The sequence below is a fragment of the Podarcis raffonei genome, chromosome 18 (genome assembly GCF_027172205.1).
Source record: "Podarcis raffonei isolate rPodRaf1 chromosome 18, rPodRaf1.pri, whole genome shotgun sequence".
Lineage (NCBI taxonomy): Eukaryota > Metazoa > Chordata > Lepidosauria > Squamata > Lacertidae > Podarcis > Podarcis raffonei.
Window position 1 is genome coordinate 8,030,341 of NC_070619.1, and position 19,196 is coordinate 8,049,536.

The window sequence follows — 19,196 nt, forward strand, 5'->3', positions numbered from 1 at the left end:
ATTTATCTACTTGCACTTTGACATGTTTTTGAACTGCTAGGTTGACAGGAGCAGGGACCGAGCAACGGGAGCTCACCCCGTCGCGGGGATTCGAACCGCCGACCTTCTGATCGGCAAGCCCTAGGCTCTGTGGTTTAGACCACAGCGCCACCCACGGGTGGACTAATAATAATAATAATAATAATAATAATAATGTTATTACTTATACCCCGCCCATCTGACCGGGCTTCCCTAGACACTCTGGGCGGCTTTCAACAGGATATAAAAACAAAATAAAAGCTCAAACTTTAAAAACTTCTCTAAACAGGGCTGCCTTGAGATGTCTTTTAAAGATAAGATAGCTGCTTATTTCCTTCACATCTGAAGGGAGAGCGTTCCACAGGGCGGGTGCCACTACTGAGTAGGCCCTCTGCCTGGTTCCCTGTAACCTCACTTATCGCAGGGAGGGAACCCCCAGAAAGCCCTCGGAGCTGGACCACAGTGTCTGGGCTGAATGATGGGGGTGGAGATGCTCCTTCAGGGATACTGGGCCAAGGCCGTTTAAGGCTTTCAAGGTACGCACCTTTAAACTGTGCTCGGAAACATACTGGCCTTGATATAAAAATTAGAGACGCAAGGTGTCTATTTTTTTATTTTAATAACATTTCAGTTTCACTTACGATTGCATTTAACCTTTTAGATCAAATGCACGAAGGGAAGGGTTCAAATTTCTGGGCGAGTTTCCTGTGGGCCTGCATTTTGCAACCTTGTGCTCTCGGAAGAAACCCTATCGGACCTTGAAAGTGTTAAAGATTGCCCCTCCGGGATGTTATTTATGTATGCTACTACAGCAGAGACATCACCTTGCCAACAAAGGTCCGTATAGTTAAAGCTCTGGTTTTCCCAGTAGTGATGTATGGAAGTGAGAGCTGGACCACAAAGAAGGCTGATCGCCGAAGAATGGATGCTTTTGAATTCTGGTGCTGGAGGAGACTCTTGAGAGTCCCATGGACTGCAAGAAGATCAAACCTCTCCATTCAGAAGGAAATCAGCCCTGAGTGCTCACTGGAAGGACAGATCCTGAAGCTGAGGCTCCAAGACTTTGGCCACCTCATGAGAAGAGAAGACTCCCTGGAAAAGACCCTGATGTTGGGAAAGATGGAGGGCACAAGGAGAAGGGGACGACGGAGGACGAGATGGTGGGACAGTGTTCTCGAAGCTACCAGCATGAGTTTGACAAACTGCGGCAGGCAGTGGAAGACAGGAGTGCCTGGCGTGCTCTGGTCCAGGGGGTCACGAAGAGGCGGACACAACTAAACAACTAAACAACAACAAACTACAGTGGCAATAATGTTACTCGCCCCAGAATGGAAAAAGGAAAAAGTCCCAGCAAAGGAAAAATAGATACAAAACCCTTATGGAATATGCAGAAATGGTGAAACTTTTTATAAAAGAATGGAAACTGTTTACTGAATATTTACAGATAAACTGTAAACAGATCAGAACACTCGCAGGGCTATTGTAACAGCCTGCAGTTTCATAAGAGAATATATTTAATGTAGACGAATAAATGAGCAAATTAAGCGAATTTGGAATATGCAGAAGATATTAAAAATAAATTTAGGGAACTGCAGAAAGAGGGGGAAGGAAGTCAAGTTTTGATACATCAAAATGATGGTAAATTTAGTGAGATGTATAAACCTGAAAAGCATATTTATTTATTTTTAAAAGAAATTTGTGGGCGCCCTTCATGGGGAATTTTGTGGGTGCTTGGGCACCCAGGGCCGCAGGGGAGTTGGCACCTACACATGTCAGGATCAGGGCCGGATTTCGGTTTGATGAGGCCCTAATCTACTGAAGGTAATGAGGCCCTTTATATGTCCAGCTGTCCTTTGTCAACAACAAATTGTCACTGTTTTTTGTGTTGAATATATGCTATATGGTAATTTTTGGAACTAATAGGGATCTCAAGCCATTTGCACATAACAAAATATATATTTTATCAAAGTAATGGTTGAACTGAAATACAATTAAGAAGTATATTAATAGTGAAATACCGTATTTTTCTGTGTATAAAACTAGGTTTCCCTCCAAAAAAAATAATGTCAAAAAATAGGGGGCATCTAATACACTGACACATCTACCCCCGTTTTCTAAATTTGAATCCCCCAAAATAGGGGGTGTCACATACATGGGGACGTCTTATTTTCGGAGAAATATGGTAATTATTAAGATCTAACTTAAAATGATTTTTTATTCATAACAAACTTAATAACACAAACACATGGCAATAACAAAAGTTCTTTTAGAAACACATTTTACAAAGACTCATAATCTAGTCTCTAGAAACTTGCCGTAACATGAAATAACAATAGGTGTAAATATATGACGACTAATAATTGTAAATAGCTTTATTAACATGAAATTAAGTGTCATAACCTGTACAATGCAGTTGTAGTTAATACAATGCATTTTAAAAATATAATATCAATACTGTATCACCATAAGGGACGTGGGTGGCGCTGTGGGTTAAACCACAGAGCCTAGGACTTGCCGATCAGAAGGTCGGCGGTTTGAATCCCCACAATGACGGGGTGAGCTCCCATTGCTCGTTCACTGCTGCTGCCAACCTAGCAGTTCAAAAGCACATCAAAGTGCAAGTAGATAAATAGGTACCGCTCCGGCGGGAAGGTAAACGGCGTTTCCGTGCGCTGCTCTGGTTCGCCAGAAGCGGCTTAGTCCTGCTGGCCACATGACCCGGAAGCTGTACGCCGGCTCCCTCGGCCAGTAAAGAGAGATGTGCACCGCAACCCCAGAGTCGGCCACGACTGGACCTAATGGTCAGGGGTCCCTTTACCTTTACTGTATCACCATAGTAGTCCACTGATGGGCGGGGCCCATGACTTACATCATCGGAGCCTACAGAACACAAAACACTGTTGCTGTATCTAGGTTTCATTTTATTCTTTTTTCATCTTATGTATTTTGGAACTGTACATCCAGTTGTTTTTCCCCCTTTAATTTTTTAATCCCCCCCCCATTTTATTTTGGAGTTGTCTGTTTATTCTGGAGTTGTTTGTTGTAAAGAATGTATATTATGTGAATAAAATAATAAAGGATGATAGAAGCAAAAAATAATAATATTGTACTTACTTTTAAACTTGGTATGCAATGGGGTCCTTGCCAGATATTTCCATATAGCTTCCCAATTTATTTCCCCATACAATCAATGAATCCCAATGTCTGATTTGATTTTGGAGCTGTCTGTTTACTTTGGAGTTGTTTGTTGTAAAGAATGTATATTATGTGAATCAATTAATAAAGATGATAAAGGCAAAAAAGAAAAGGAAAGTATTGTACTTTTAATCTTTGTATGCAATGGGGTCCTTGCCAGATATTTCCATATAGCTTCAAAATTTGTTTCCCCATGCAATCAACGAATCCCAATGTTATTTGTGCATAATTTTTTTTAGGGGCGAGCTATAGCTTGTTTAGCTTACAGGTATATTTTCATATACCTTCACAATTTATTTTCCCATACAATCAATAAATCCCAATGTTATTTGTGCATAATTTTTTTTAGGGGCGAGCTATAGCTTGTTTAGCTTACAGGTATATTTTCATATACCTTCACAATTTATTTTCCCATACAATCAATAAATCCCAATGTTATTTGTGCATAATTTTTTTTAGGGGCGAGCTATAGCTTGTTTAGCTTACAGGTATATTTTCATATACCTTCACAATTTATTTTCCCATACAATCAACAAATCCCAATGTTTTTTGTGTATAGTTTTTTTTAGGGGCGAGCTGTAGCTTGTTTAGCTTACACGTAAACCCGGCGCCGCAGGTCAGGATACCCAAGCATCCTTTTTTTACCTGGCGATGGAAGGAACACGCGTCTCCAAAAACGCACGCGCGCGCCCCACTCCTTTCCGACGGCGCCGTTGCCCTTTTAAGAGCGCGCGCGTTGCAGTCGAAGAGGGAGGGTGCTTCTTCCTCGGAAGAGCCACTGGAAAAAAAGAGGGTTTTTTTTTTAAGGGGGGGGGGAGAGAGAGAAAAGCAAGGAGGGAGGGTCTCCTGGAGCCCGCCCGGAGGAGCCATCACCGCGGCGGCGTCGAGCCTGGCGCGCCCGCCGCTTCCTGGAGCCGAGGAGCCTTGAGGGCGCCATGCGGCGATGCTCCCCGGGGTGGCGGCCCCGATCCTGCCTCTAGTTGCAGGTGCGGACCCCCCCTCCCACCGGAGACGCCGGAGAGACCCCCCCTCCAGCCAGCCATGTACGCCAAAGGGAAAGGCTCCGGCGTACCTTCCGACGGGCAGGCGCGAGAGAAGTGAGTTGGAAACCCCCTCCTTCCCTCCCTCCCCCCGAAAAAAAACCCACGACCACCCCGACAAGACCCCTTTCTTTGGAAATCTAGAGACGCCCCCCCCCAAATAATCAGGTCAGTGCCTCTCAGCCTAGACCCTCACCACGCACACAAAAAATGAAAGCCTAAAACTTCTAAGGTGGAGTTTCTCCTCCCCAAAATACCCCCCCTTGGAAATTTGGGGGTCTTTCCCCCCCATATCAGCTCCACTCACCTCCCCCCACCCGAGAAAAACGCACTCCTGAAACTTCCTCGCTTTTCAGACGGTGGAACGCCTTACCAAATATCAGTTTGCCAAATATCAATCTACCTAAAATTTGGGCACCCCCGTCTCCCCCCAAAATCAGCCCGGTTTCACTCACCCCCCTTCCCCACTCCAAATGCTCTCCCGAAACTTCCCAGCGGGAGTTTTATCAGGCAGCGGGACCCCCTCCCCAAAAAGACACCCCCCCCCCCCGAAACATCAATTTCCTTTGGAGATTTGGGGAGCCCGTTTCCCAAAATCAGCCCAACTCCTCTCTGCAAACTTCCAGTGTCGAGTTCCCCAGGTGGAGGAACCCGCCCCCCCCATGAATCAGAAGGAGGCCTGGGGGGTGTTTCAAAGCTGGGGGGGTGTCCTGACCTGCCTCCCCACCCCTTTATTTCCCTAGCAATTCAGGGGCTCTGTCAAAAGGAAAATTAGTTTTTGGGGGGTTAGCTATGGGTTTGTGTGTGGTTTCATGGATAGGGCCACAACAGAGAGGGGGACTTTGGAGTTGGGGGGGCAGAGAGGGTCTGAAAGTATTTCTGGGGGGGAGGTGAAAAGAGGGAGTGGGGGCAGAGAGTGTGTGTCACCCCCCCAAAAAAATATGGGTGTGCACTGGACCTTAGAGGGTGTTGTCAAGTTGAGATGACCTGCTCTTAACTTGCTTTCCCCCAAAATGTTTGGGAGACCTGGTGAACAGTTCAGGGGGGGGCATGCAAGACCATTTGGGGGGGCTGCATCCAGCGACATCCAGCAGTCATCCTGGACATTATAATTTTTTTGAGATGATGGGGCTCTGAACAAGGGCTAATGGCAAGTTGACTAGAGCACAAGTCTTCGTCCCCAATTCCCTGGCCTCCCCCCCAAAAAAATTCAGCCCTAAAGGGGGAACTCTGAGCAATGGTGATGGCTAAGAATCAAGCCCCCACCCACAGGCGCAGTCTACCTGTGGCTTACCAGGCACTGAGCCGTGAATTGGCCATCCCCACATATGGAATTTAGGATCTGCGTTTCGGATTCAAATGTCTGTGCATTGCATATTTATATTGTTTTTTTTGGGGGGGGTGTTATAGAATTGTAAAATTGTCGCGCTGGAAGGGACCGCGGAAGTCCTCTAGCCTACTTTTAGAGAAGACATCTGAAGGCAGCCCTGTTTAGGGAAGCTTTTAATGTTTGACGGACTGTTGTATTTTAATATTTTGTTGGAAGCCGCCCAGAGTGGCTGGGGAAGCCCAGCCAGATGGGCGGGGTATAAATAATAAATTATTATTATTATTATTATTATTATTATTATTATTATTTATTACCCCTTCCAATGTAGCCAGTCCCTAACCAGCTGAGCTACTATCCAGTTGTTTATTTTGCTGTAACAATTTTTAGTTTCGTTTCGCTCCAGAGTTTGCCGAAATGGTTATTTTATTTTATTTTCCAGGGGAAAGCGTATATTGTTTTTCCCCTTTATCCGAGATGCCTAGCTTTGCAGAGTTAGAAGTCCAGAAGTCATTTAGTCCAGCCCAAAGCTGTAAAGGTTTCCCTTTTTTAAAGGGAAATTCCCTTATTCCAAATAAGATTCCTCGCAAGAAAAGGGGAAAGTTGACCGCTATGGTCCAGCCTCCTGCAATGCGAGAATTACAACTCGCCCCGCGTTAGGTTTTTTCTCCCACAAAGCGGCCTATAAATTTATTAAATAGGCGCTGTGGGTTAAACCACAGAGCCTAGGGCTTGCCGATCAGAAGGTCGGCGGTTCGAATCCCCGCAATGATGGGGTGAGCTCCCGTTGCTCGGTCCCTGCTCCTGCCCACCTAGCAGTTCGAAAGAACCTCAAAGTGCAAGTAGATAAATAGGTACCGCTCCGGCGGGAAGGTAAACGGCGTTTCCGTGCGCTGCTCTGGTTTGCCAGAAGCAGCTTAGTCCTGCTGGCCACATGACCCGGAAGCTGTACGCCGGCTCCCTTGGCCAATAAAGCGAGATGAGTACCACAACCCCAGAGTCGGCCACGACTGGACCTAATGGTCAGGGGTCCCTTTACCTTTACCTTACTGATCATATGTGGCATTTGGAGTCTCCGCATGCCAGGTGATTTGCCCCGATCCAACAGAACCATCTCCAACCCTACAGAGCCTTGGGGGGGGGGAGTCTCAGTTAAACCCCCCAGGCACAGGGAATGGAGTTTGTGGTCTTGCCTGGACCCCCAACTCCCTCCATCGCTGACCATTGGCCATGCTGGCTCACTGGGAATTCGAGGTACCCAACACCCAGAGAGGATAGCAGGCTTCCTAACATAGGAAGATCACTGGGGTAGGATCAGGCCCAAGGGGGCAGGTCCAGTTCGGCTGCCCCCGTGTCCAAACAGCTGCCCCCCATAGGGGAATCGACTCTCCCCACAGAGGCGGACTTTGGTAATATGCTGCCCTGAGCGAGGACAAAATATGGCACCCCCAAAAATATATATATACAGCTATAGTCATACAGCGGTTGGCACTGTGGGTTAAACCACAGATACTAGGGCTTGCCGATCAGTTCGAATCCCCACTACGGGGTGAGCTCCCGTTGCTCGGCCCCTGCTCCTGCCAACCTAGCAGTTCAAAAGCACGTCAAAGTGCAAGTAGATAAATAGGTACCGCTCTGGCGGGAAGGTAAACGGCGTTTCCGTGCGCTGCTCTGGTTCGCCAGAAGTGGCTTAGTCCTGCTGGCCACATGACCTGGAAGCTGTACGCCGGCTCCCTCGGCCCATAAAGCAAGATGAGCGCCGCAACCCCAGAGTCGGTCATGACTGGACCTAATGGCCAGGGGTCCCTTTACGTTTACCTATATTCATACAGGTACCTAATGAGAAGATTCATGAATGCACCAAAATGAATGACAGTGTTACCTTGGTTCTCAAATGCCTTGGTTCTCAAACAACTTGGAACCCAAACAGGGCAAACACGGAAGGAAATGTTCCGGTTTGCGAACTTTATTCGGAAGCCGAACATGCTCCGTTTTGAGTGTCGCGCTTCCGATTTGAGTGTTACGCTGAGGTCTTGTCTGTTTTTGCTACAGTGGTACCTCGGGTTACAGACACTTCAGGTTACAGACTCCGCTAACCCAGAAATAGTACCCCTAAGAACTTTGCTTCAGGATAAGGACAGAAATCATGCGGCGGCAGCAGGAGGCCCCAATAGCTAAAGTGGTGCTTCAGGTTAAGAACAGTTTCAGCTTAAGAACAGACCTCCTAAACGAATTAAGTACTTAACCCGAGGTACCACTGTCGTTGCGGCACTTTTGCGACTGCGTGGAACCCAGTTCAGCTACTGATGGATGGGTGGTGTGACTGCAGCACGTTGTTTATCGATTTCGTTTTGTGGATCGACGGTCTCGTTCAATAGTGAAATTTGCATGAAATTGCTGTTTGAGGGGTTGTTTTTAAAAGTCTGGAACCGATTAATTCGTTCTGCATTGCTTTCTGTGGGAAAGCAGCGCGCCTTGGTTTTGGAATGCTTTGGTTTTGGAACGGAATTTCCGGAACGGATTAAGTCTGAGAACCAAGGGACCACTGCATTGTGAAAATAGGGAATATATGCTGGTGCTGCTGCTGTTGCTGTTGCTGTTGTTGTTGTTATGCTAAAAGGTAAAGGGACCCCTGACCATTAGGTCCAGTCGTGCCCGACTCTGGGGTTGCAGCGCTCATCTCGCTTTACTGGCCGAGGGAGCCGGCGTCCAGCTTCCGGGTCATGTGGCCAGCAGGACTAAGGCGATTCTGGCGAACCAGAGCAGCGCACGGAAACGCCGTTTACCTTCCCGCCGGAGTGGTACCTATTTATCTACTTGCACTTTGACGTACTTTTGAACTGCTAGGTTGGCAGGAGCAGGGACCAAGCAACGGGAGCGCACCTCGTTGTGGGGATTTGAACCGCTGACCTTCGGATCGGCAAGTCCTAGGCTCTGTGGTTTAACCCACAGCGCCACCCATGTCCTTGTTGTTATGCTAGCATCCTGTATAGTAAAAGCTGTTCTGCACTGGAACAGACTCCCTCTGGAGGTGTTCTCCATCCTTGGAGGTTTTTAAGCAGAGGTTTGAAGCACATCTTGCCTTGCATTCTTCAGCTGAAGTTCCTGCATTGCAAACTCCACGATTTTACGGTTATTCAGGTCCATGAGGACTAGGACCCTGGATCATAGCTGAGCAATGAAAGCACATCCTTATGCATTGTGTGTTTTGCTATCTTGCATTTTCCTGCTGTGAACCACCCTGGGTTCTGCGGTTGGAAGAGCGGCCGACAAATCTAATAAATAATAATTGTGATATTTTTGTGCCCCCGTCTGCTCGGCACAAGGAGGTCAGACATGTTTCCTTTTGTCCTGCTGTACGCTGAATAAGCAAGGGACACGGGTGGCGCTGTGGGTTAAACCACAGAGCCTAGGACTTGCCGATCAGAAGGTCGGCGGTTCGAATCCCCTCAACAAGGTGAGCTCCCGTTGCTCGGTCCCTGCTCCTGCCAACCTAGCAGTTCGAAAGCATGTCAAAGTGCAAGTAGATCAATAGGTACCACTCTGGCGGGAAGGTAAACGGCGTTTTCGTGCGCTGCTCTGGTTCACCAGAAGCGGCTTAGTCCTGCTGGCCACATGACCCGGAAGCTGTACGCCGGCTCCCTCGGCCAATAAAGCGAGATGAGCGCTGCAACCCCAGAGTCGGTCACAACTGGACCTAATGGTCAGGGGTGCCTTTACCTTTACTGCTCGGCACCCGGTTCAGGGAAAGCGCCAAAATCCAGCGCTGCTCCTGGCTTGTGATTCCCAGCGATTGATATTATCCAGAGGAGTTTACTGCCTCTGACAGGGGAGTGTAGAACATTGCCGTCGCAGGTCGTAGCTGTTGCCCCTGTTCTTGAGGCGCCTTTTCCCCTCTCAGGAGAGATTGCCTGTTTTCGAAATAGCATCTCTTTGCACCAACGCTAACCATTGGTCCTGCTGGCTGGCTGGGAGCCCAGCAGTATTTGAAAGGGGCCGGATACGGTCCTCATCCCTGCGCAAAGGATTTGCTGGGAATAGGTAGAAAGGGGGCTTTGGGGAGGGGGAAGCATAATAAAATCAGAAACCATAGAATTGTAGGGGACCTTGGCGGTCATCTAGACCAACCCCCTGAAATGACTGGGGATCAAACCTGCAACCTCGGCATTTTCGGCACCCTGCTCTCACCGTCTGAGCTATCCAGGCCTGGCAGGCCCTTTACTGACGCCTCTCACCCCTCCAGGTTGGCGTTGTACGTTTATGAATACCTTCTACACATCGGGGCGCAGAAATCAGCGCAGACCTTCCTTTCAGAGGTGAGGAGATGGGGTCTGGAAGACGGGAGGCGGGCAGAGCCATAACCTGCAAAAAAATATGTACCTGTTTATTTTATTTTGGGGAGACAGGGGGAAGCAAATACTGTATTTTTCACTCTATAGGATGCACTTTCCCCCCTCCAATTTTTTTTTTATTCAAAATTATAACAAAACATATTATCCAAAAACATATCATCCTTGCCCCCCCCCATTTTTCCTCCCTCCCCCCGACTTCCCTCAGTTCCAGTCTTTGATTTCTCTAAAAATGCTGTTTTCTGCATGTTACACAGTTGTATAGATCCTCAAACTATTTAGCTGATTATTATCAATAAAAAGTTTGTGAACGTTTATTCAAAACCTGCCAAGGAGTCCAGTTCGCTTTGTTGCATCTTGAGATACTTTGTAAAGGGTTCCCATTCATCCTTAAAGTCACAGTTATCCTTGTCGCGTAGCTTGTATGTCAGTTTTGCCAGTTCTGCATAGTCTATCAATTTTTCTTGCCATGATTCTTTAGTTGGGGTTTCTTCAGTCTTCCATCCTTGTGCTACCAAAACTCTCACGGCCGTTGTCGCATACATGAAGAGGTTTTTCAACTTTTTTGGCAGGTCTTTCCCTACAATCCCCAACAAAAATGCCTCGGGTTTTTCAACAAATGTTAAATGAAACATTTTCTTCAATTCGTTGTATATCATTTCCCATAATTTTTTAATTACCTTACAATCCCACCGCATATGATAAAATGTCCCCCCCCCTTCAAAAATTAAGGGGGAGGTGTGTGCGTCCTGTGGAGCGAATGCAGGCTCCTTGGCTTCAGGGATAGCAACGCGAAGCCTCCGAAGTGTAGAGGGAGCGCTCCCTCCACACTCCGGAGGCTACGCGTTGCTTTCGCTGAAGCCTGGAGAGTGAGAGGCGTCGGTGTGCATTGACCCCTCTCGCTCTCCAGGCTTCAGGGATAGCCGCCTGAAGCCTCCGGAGCACAGCGGGAAAGCAAGACTCTCCTGGCTTCAGTGAAAGGAACCTGAAGCCTCCGGAGCGCAGCGGGAACTCACGCTGCGATGCGAAGGCTTCAGGGATAGCCGCTGCGCTCCGGAGGCTTCTGGTTCCTTTTGCTGAAGCCGGGAGAACAAGACTCTCCTGGCTTCAGCAGAAAGGGAGAGCTGCGCAGCGCCCCTTCAGCCAAGCGGGAGGAGAAATGGAAGGGGCTCCGTATCTCCTGCCGCTTCGCTGAAGGGGCGCTGAGCAGAGAGGGGGAGAATTTTATTTTCTTGCTCTCCCCCTCTAAAACAAGGTGCGTCCTATGGTCGGGTGCGTCCTATGGAGCGAAAAATACGGTAATTCACTGAACGCAACACGGACTGAACGCCAACACGGACTGGCAGCAGCGGGGTGCAGGAGTCCTTGCCAGCCCACACCCTGAGACGTTCTGCAAGCCCAGCAGCTGCTGTTACCTGTGAAGCAACGGCACACGCCCTCTAAAAAATAAATTTCCAAGTCTCCTGTCCTCCTGCTCCGAGGAAAAAGCTGGTTTTTTTTAATAGCAGGCGCCAAGGAGTGACATTCTGCATCCCAAGCAGGTGTTCTGCCCCCGACGCGCATCTGTGTCATCCCAACCTTTGAGGCATCCTTCCCTTTGCATTCTCCCCTAGAAGTTTCCCCAACTTGGGGTACCAAACCACTTTCCCTCTAGCCTGTCTTAACTGAGTTGTGGGGTGTGTTTTTTGGGCCAGATCCGGTGGGAAAAAAACATCACGCTCGGGGAACCACCTGGATTTCTGCACGCCTGGTGGTGGTGAGTACGTTTTATGTCCTTCTCAAAAGGGAGGGGTGGGGCTGGGGGCCTGGAGCTGCCCAGGGAGGGGTGTGTGTGTGTGTGTGTGTGTGACCACTCTAAGGTAGACTCTCTCTGTCCATGAAGGCTCCATTTAGGAATCGACAACATCTTAAAAAGCAGAGACATCACCTTGCCAACAAAGGCCCGTATAGTTCAAGCTATGGTTTTCCCAGTAGTGATGTATGGAAGTGAGAGCTGGACCATAAAGAAGGCTGATCGCTGAAGAATTGATGCTTTTGAATTATGGTGCTGGAGGAGACTCTGGAGAGTCCCATGGACTGCAAGAAGATCCAACCTCTCCATTCTGAAGGAAATCAGCCCTGAGTGCTCCCTGGAAGGACAGATCCGGAAGCTGAGGCTCCAATGCTTTGGCCACCTCAGGAGAAGCGAAGACTCCCTGGAAAAGACCCTGATGTGGGGAAAGATGGAGGGCGCAAGGAGAAGGGGACGACAGAGGACGAGATGGTGGGACAGTGTTCTCGAAGCTACAAACATGAGTCTGACCAAACTGCGGGAGGCAGTGGAAGACAGGAGTGCCTGGCGTGCTCTGGTCCAGGGGGTCAAGAAGAGGCGGACACGACTAAACAACAAAGAAACTAAGAAGAAGCCAGTGGCTGGTTCAGTCGCCAACCATATGCCCACCCCAGCAGGACCCTCCCCATTTTGTACTCCGAGGCATCGCTGCCCCCAATAGCAGAGGGAGAATGTTGGCTAGAAACCCCCATCACGACTTTACCCAAGCCTAGAACCCTAGATTTGTAGGAAGGGAAGAATAGACTACATATTGGTTGACAGCGAATTATTAGCAAAACTGAGTTGGAAGTTTCCCCGAGGGTCATCCAGTCCAACCTCCGCCACCATAATGCAGGAATCTTTGGCCCAAGGTAACACTCGAACCCACAACCCGGAGATTTTATGTTAAAGCTGTTGGTGGCTGTCGCTGCCTCCGTTCCACAGCTGAACTCAAATTCCTTCCTTTTGCCTGTTCTGACTCCCACTAGGTTCTCGTGTTAGGGGGAGAAGGACATTTCTTCCCCCAACCTTCTCAAAATTGGGCATACAGGCCTTGGTCATGTCAACCATGCCTTCACCCCAAAAAAATTCCCTCCCTCGAAATCCCCAAACCTTATTTTAGGCTGACTCCCCAAATCCCATGAAATAGCGTGCAAGCTTTGTAGTAACGCAGAACTCTTCATCAGACTAGAGGTTTGAAAACCCAACGTTGGTGTGAGTTCGGGATTCCCAGCATATAAAACACTTCCTAGGTCCGTGATGACTTGCAACAAAAAAATGAATAGGCAGAAACGCTTGATCGTGGTACATCCAGGGTCAGGAAGCAAGGCTCCCCGTGCCATTGAAGACCTCTGATTTCAAAGGGAAAAAAGTGCAAGCCTGTTTAAGTTTCTAGTCCACAGCGTGGCCTCTTGGAACAATTTTGTTGTTGTTGTTGAGTCGTTTAGTCGTGTCCGACTCTTCGTGACCCCCTGGACCAGAGCACGCCAGGCCCTCCTGTCTTCCACTGCCTCCCGCAGTTTGGTCAAACTCAGTTTGGTCGTCCCCTTCTCCTTGCGCCCTCCAACTTTCCCAACATCAGGGTCTTTTCCAGGGAGTCTTCTCTTCTCCTGAGGTGGCCAAAGCATTGGAGCCTCAGCTTCAGGATCTGTCCTTCCAGTGAGCACTCAGGGCTGATTTCCTTCAGAATGGAGAGGTTTGATCTTCTTGCAGTCCATGGGACTCTCAAGACTCTCCTCCAGCACCAGAATTCAAAAGCATCCATTCTCCGGCGATCAGCCTTCTTTATGGTCCAGCTCTCACTTCCATACATCACTACTGGGAAAACCATAGCTTGAACTATACGGACCTTTGTCGGCAAGGCGATGTCTCTGCTTTTTAAGATGCTGTCTAGGTTTGTCATCGCTTTTCTCCCAAGAAGCAGGCGTCTTTTAATTCCGTGGCTGCTGTCACCATCTGCAGTGATCATGGAGCCCAAGAAAGTAAAATCTCTCACTGCCTCCATTTCTTCCCCTTCTATTTGCCAGGAGGTGATGGGCCCAGCGGCCATGATCTTAGCTTTTTTTGATGTTGAGCTTCAGACCATATTTTGCGCTCTCCTCTTTCACCCTCATTAAAAGGTTCTTTAATTCCTCCTCACTTTGTGCCATCAAGGTTGTGTCATCTGCATATCTGAGGTTGTTGATATTTCTTCCGGCAATCTTAATTCCGGCTAGGGATTCATCCAGCCCAGCCTTTCGCATGATGAATTCTAATAAAAGATGGCTAATCAGTTTCAATAATATTTATTTCTTGGATTACATTCGCCGTCCACCTTCAGGGACACCCACCCATTCCTTATGTTATCTTAACGACAACCTTGCGAGGTAGGTTGGGCTGAGAGTGAGTTGCTGGGCGCCCCAGCGTCACCTAACGGGAACTTCGTGGCCCATTGCGGCGGGATTTGAACCCTCCCAGATCCTGGCCCGACACTCTGACCACTCCCCCACTGCCAGCCTGGAAATAATTAACTTGATGGCGCTGCTATACTAAATTTTGCACCGCCCCATCGACGCGATGTCTGTATCACGGGGGTTGAGCTAGATGTCTGCTGGGGGGGGGGCATCTCTCTCTGCAATTATGTGATTTTAGGCAGTTGTGAGGTCCAACTTCCTGGTGAGCTGCGGATTTAATAATAATAAATAATAATAATAATAAATTTTATTTATACCCCGCCCTCCCCAGCCAAGACCGGGCTCAGGGCGGCTAACACCAGGTATAAAAGCAATTGATTAAAATACAACTTAAAAACGAGATTAAAACACAACATTCAAATGCAGCCTCATTTCAGGGAGCAGAAATTTTTTAAAAAGCTTGGCATTGGAAAGTATATTAAATAAGAACCCAGAAATTTGGGGTCGCCTCCAAACTTGTGCCAAAGGGAGGGGGGCGTGTTTTATATAGCCCCCCCCATACAAACCGTGCGATCGATGCATCAAACCAGGGTTTGCCGTTAACACCCGAAAACCCAAGGGACGAAACTAGTTCAAAACTTTGGCACAAGTTTTTTTTGCGGGGGGGGGGGGGAGATCCCAAATTTGGGGGAGTTCCTATTTAATAAAGCCAAGTATATTTCCCCCCCCTTTCCCTTCGGCTTCTGGCTTCAGGCAGAACTGGAACGCGTTCAAAACCTCCTCTCCCTCCCTCCGCTTCCTCGTTCTCCCCGCCCCCCCAAAAAAACCCCCGGAAATATCCCCTCCCTGCCCTCTACACAATCTGGCTGCCTTGTTTCTCCACACATGGATATAATTTGGAACGGAGGGGGAAAAACTGCCTCGTTTTTCGGTGGGGTGTGTGTGCAGAGGAGAATCGAGGGGCTGCGACCTCAACTGATAAGTGTGCACCCTTTTTGTGTCCCCCCAAATTTCTCCTTCAAATGGCGCCACAATTTTTTTTTGTTGGGGGGGGAGACGAATGGGGTTTGCTCGGAATAGCATGCATCTATTTTTTGTGTGTGTGGAATCCTTCTTGGCAGCACCCCAACGCTCTAGTCAGGGGTCAAATATTTCCTTGCTTTCTCATTCTCTCCATCGTTTTTTCTGTGCCTCTGCCACCCCCCCTCCCAATTCTTCCTTTTTCTCGGTTTTCTTTTTATCAGTGGCTACTCGCCACAATGGCTATGCTCCCCATTCCTCCACCAGAAGCAGCAGGGCTTCTTCAATGAATGCCAACGCCGAGTGGGGAGAGCCGTTTGCGCTGCCGAAAGGCAGCGTGACGACAGCCTTACGTTTCTATTTCTATAGCAAGATGCATATAGCACATTTTATATACCGTATTTTTCGTCCCATAGGACGCACCTAGGTTTTTTTGGGGGGAAATAAAGGAAATTTATTTCCCCAAAACCAGGTCGGGGAAACCAAACCAGGTTGAGGAACAGCAGTATGGCGGCGCTCCGCCTCCCCGCTGTCCCCCGAGCTTGTGGGGCTGGTGCTGGGGAGAAGCACGCTTCTCCCCAGCGCCAGCCTCCAAACCAGGTCGAGGAACAGCGGGATGGCGGCGCTGCGCCTCCCCGCTGTCCCCCGAGCTTGTGTGGCTGGCCGATGTCTGCCCGAAGTGTGGGGTGCTCTGCTTCAGGGAGCACCGCGCGCCGGGCGGCAGGCTGCTATCCGCAGCATAGGGAGCCCTGCGGGAACCCCTGCGGGCTCCCCAGGCTTGCTGGTAGCTTCCTGAAGCCTGGAGAGCGAGAGGGGTCAGTGCGCACGACCCCTCTCGCTCTCCAAGCTTCAGCGAAAGCCTGTATTCGCCCCATAGGACGCACACAGATTTCCCCTTCATTTTTGGAGGGGAAAAAGTGCGTCCTATAGGGCAAAAAATACGGTATATACAGTGGTAGCTCAGGTTAAGTACTTAATTCGTTCCGGAGGTCCGTACTTAACCTGAAACTGTTCTTAACCTGAAGCACCATTTTAGCTAATGGGGCCTCCTGCTGCTGCCGCGCCGCCAGAGGCCGATTTCTGTTCTTATCCTGAAGCTAAGTTCTTAACCTGAAGCACTATTTCTGGCTTAGTGGAGTGTGTAACCTGAAGCGTATGTAACCCAAGGTACCACTGTATACACACACACAGTAGTACCTCAGGTTACATACGCTTCAGGTTACATACACTTCAGGTTACAGACTCCGCTAACCCAGAAATATTACCTCGGGTTAAGAACTTTGCTTCAGGATGAGAACAGAAATTGTGCGGCGGCGGCACAGCGGCAGCAGGAGGCCCCATTAGCTAAAGTGGTGCTTCAGGTTAAGAACAGTTTCAGGTTAAGAACAGACCTCCAGAACGAATTAAGTACTTAACCCGAGGTACCACTGTATACACACACACACACACAGTGTAGACTCTCAGGTTCGCAACCCGCAGTGTTCGCAACCTGCAGCGCCACGCGTGCGCACGCACAGGTCATGATTCAGAGCTTCTGCACATGCACATCTTCTATGAATGCCAACGCCGAGTGGGGAGAGCCGTTTGAGCTGCCGTATGGCAGCGTGATGACAGCCTTACGTTTCTATTTCTATAGCAAGATATACACACACACACACACACACACACACACACACGACACTCAGGTTCGCAACCCGCAGCACCGTGCATGTGCACATGTGGGTCATGATTCGGAGCTTCTGCACATGCACAAAGCGCAATTTAGCCCTTCTGCGCATGCGCAAGCACCAAAACCTGCAGCCAATTGGAAGCCCGTTAGGACGTTCGGCTTCCAAAAATAGTTCGCAAACCAGAACAGTCACTTCCAGGTTTGCAGCGTTCGGGAGCCAAAATGTTCAGGAACTAAGCTGTTCGAAAACCAACTGACTAACACATCACTCCAAAATAAATTCTTTAATTTGGTTTGTGTCCCCACACCCCGGGTGACCCACAAACAAGCCGGTTCATTTTCCATTTGTAGAATCATCGAGTCCCAACTCTCAATTCCCCAAATATTTCTGCTCCCAGTGGATTACCCCCTAGACACGTCCAAAGTCCATTTTAGGGGCCTAATCTGGCCTGCCAGTCGATTTAATCCGGCCGGTGTGGCAGTATATGTCCTGGGGTAAAATCCTTTAAAAAACCCAACAACTTTGGGGTAAAATAGTGAAAAAAGCTCAAGAACTTCAATCCTGAAAAATCTCAACAGCTGTGGTCAGCCCTCACTTCATCAAATTTGGCCCTCTTTGAAAAAAGTTTGCCCTATACGCTGTGTATTTGCAATCCCTCGGCCACCTCTAGATAAGATCACACTAAATCGATTGTTTCCCCCCCAGTAAAAATAAAAATTCACTATCCCAGAAAGTTTGGTGGACATTGGAAAAGGGTGGGGTCTCCTGTGCCCCATGGGCTCAGCCCTAGTTGGTCCTCAGGGTCCTTTCAATTCTATGGGTCGCTAAGACCGCCTGCAGGAGCGTCGTTCAGCGTTTCCCGAGTTAGCGAGGCCCATTCGACCTCGTCCGGCGGAACTCTCTGCCACTAGAGATGTACCGGGGGGATTCCTGTTTTAACTTCCCGGTGACGCCATCCGAAAACTTGTTTATTCTGGCAGGTCTGTGCAGGCAATTAAGACAATGTCGTCATTAAGATTAAGATTAATTAAGATTAATTAATTAATTAAGATTGACGGCTGGGTTGTTGTTTTTTTAAAAGAAAACCTTATAAAAAAGTTTTTTCTTTTAAACAGGGTGGATTTCATTTAAATCAAATCTATTTAAATCACTAGTCAGTGAGACTTGATTTAAATCATATTTTTTTACAGAGAAACTCATTCTTGCTGGTATAAATATTTACAACCAGAGGAAGGTTTCATTTTTGGAATAATAAATTTTCAGAGTAGTTCTGACAAGTTATATCAAAAGTTACTGATTTGGTTATACTACAGTGGTGCCTCGCAAGACGAAATTAATCCGTTCCGCGAGTCTCTTCGTCTTGCGGTTTCTTCGTCTTGCGAAGCATGGCTATTAGCGGCTTAGCAGCTTAGCGGCTATTAACGGCTTAGTGGTTTAGCGGCTATTAACGGCTTAGCGGCTTTAAGAAAAAGGAAACAAACTCGCAAGAACTCGCAAGACGTTTCGTCTTGCGAAGCAAGCCCATAGAGAAAATCGTCTAGCGAAGCGACGCAAAAAACGAAAAACCCTTTCGTCTTGCGCGTTTTTCGTTTTGCGAGGCATTCGTCTTGCGGGGCACCACTGTATTAGGAATATATAGACAGATAGTTATGAAATTATTGTGAGGTTTAATAAGTTAACTGTTTACATTTGGACAACTTTTCTGCTGTACTTTAGTGGAAGGAGAAAAATAATAACAATTTAAACAATTTATTTTGCTAAAGCAGCAATATTATAGCATATGTATCCATGTTTGTTAACTGGTGTGGTTAAACTTTAAAAAAAAAAAAAAGCTTAGACTGAGTTTTAGCACACATGAAAAACTTAAAACAAATCCTTATTTCCTGATGAACAGCCTTTGGACTGTAATGTAACTTAAACAGAAAATCTTTAGAAAGATTTTCCCTCCAAAAGCATTTTATTTTAAAAATCCAATTTAAATCAAAATAATCGATTTTTTAAAAATAAAATAATCGATTTTTATGCACCCTGCTTTTAAAGGTATTTCATTTTAGAATGTATATAAAGCAGTTATAGCAGCCACTTTGGCCCTTTGCTAGATGGTCAAATTAGTCTTTTTTTTCCTTCCAAAAATTTTATTGATTTTTCAGAATTTTAAACAAACAAACACACATAAATCATAACTAAACTTGGTCCAATCTTAGTAACATTGTTAAATGACTCCCTCAAATTCCCTGGACTGAATTTCATTATATATCATTGTAAGGGTTTTCCAAGATAAAAATCTCATAAAATTTGCTTAATCCTCTTAACATGTTTATCTCTTTTCATCTTAACTTTAAACATGTTGTTCTATACTTTCACAAATTTAAAT

General features: G+C 47.5%; 1 protein-coding gene across 1 annotated transcript in view; it reads left to right on the top strand.

Annotated features, from left to right (window-relative positions):
• The first annotated feature begins 4,013 nt into the window (after positions 1-4,013).
• Positions 4,014-19,196, top strand: part of LOC128405581 (single-stranded DNA-binding protein 4-like) — a 39,827-nt gene continuing 24,644 nt past the window's right edge. Inside the window, exons 1-3 of the mRNA XM_053372359.1 lie at positions 4,014-4,310; positions 9,824-9,896; positions 11,624-11,685. Coding sequence (XP_053228334.1) covers positions 4,255-4,310; positions 9,824-9,896; positions 11,624-11,685 — 191 coding nt within the window. The 5' untranslated portion in view covers positions 4,014-4,254. The remainder of the gene's footprint in view (positions 4,311-9,823; positions 9,897-11,623; positions 11,686-19,196) is intronic.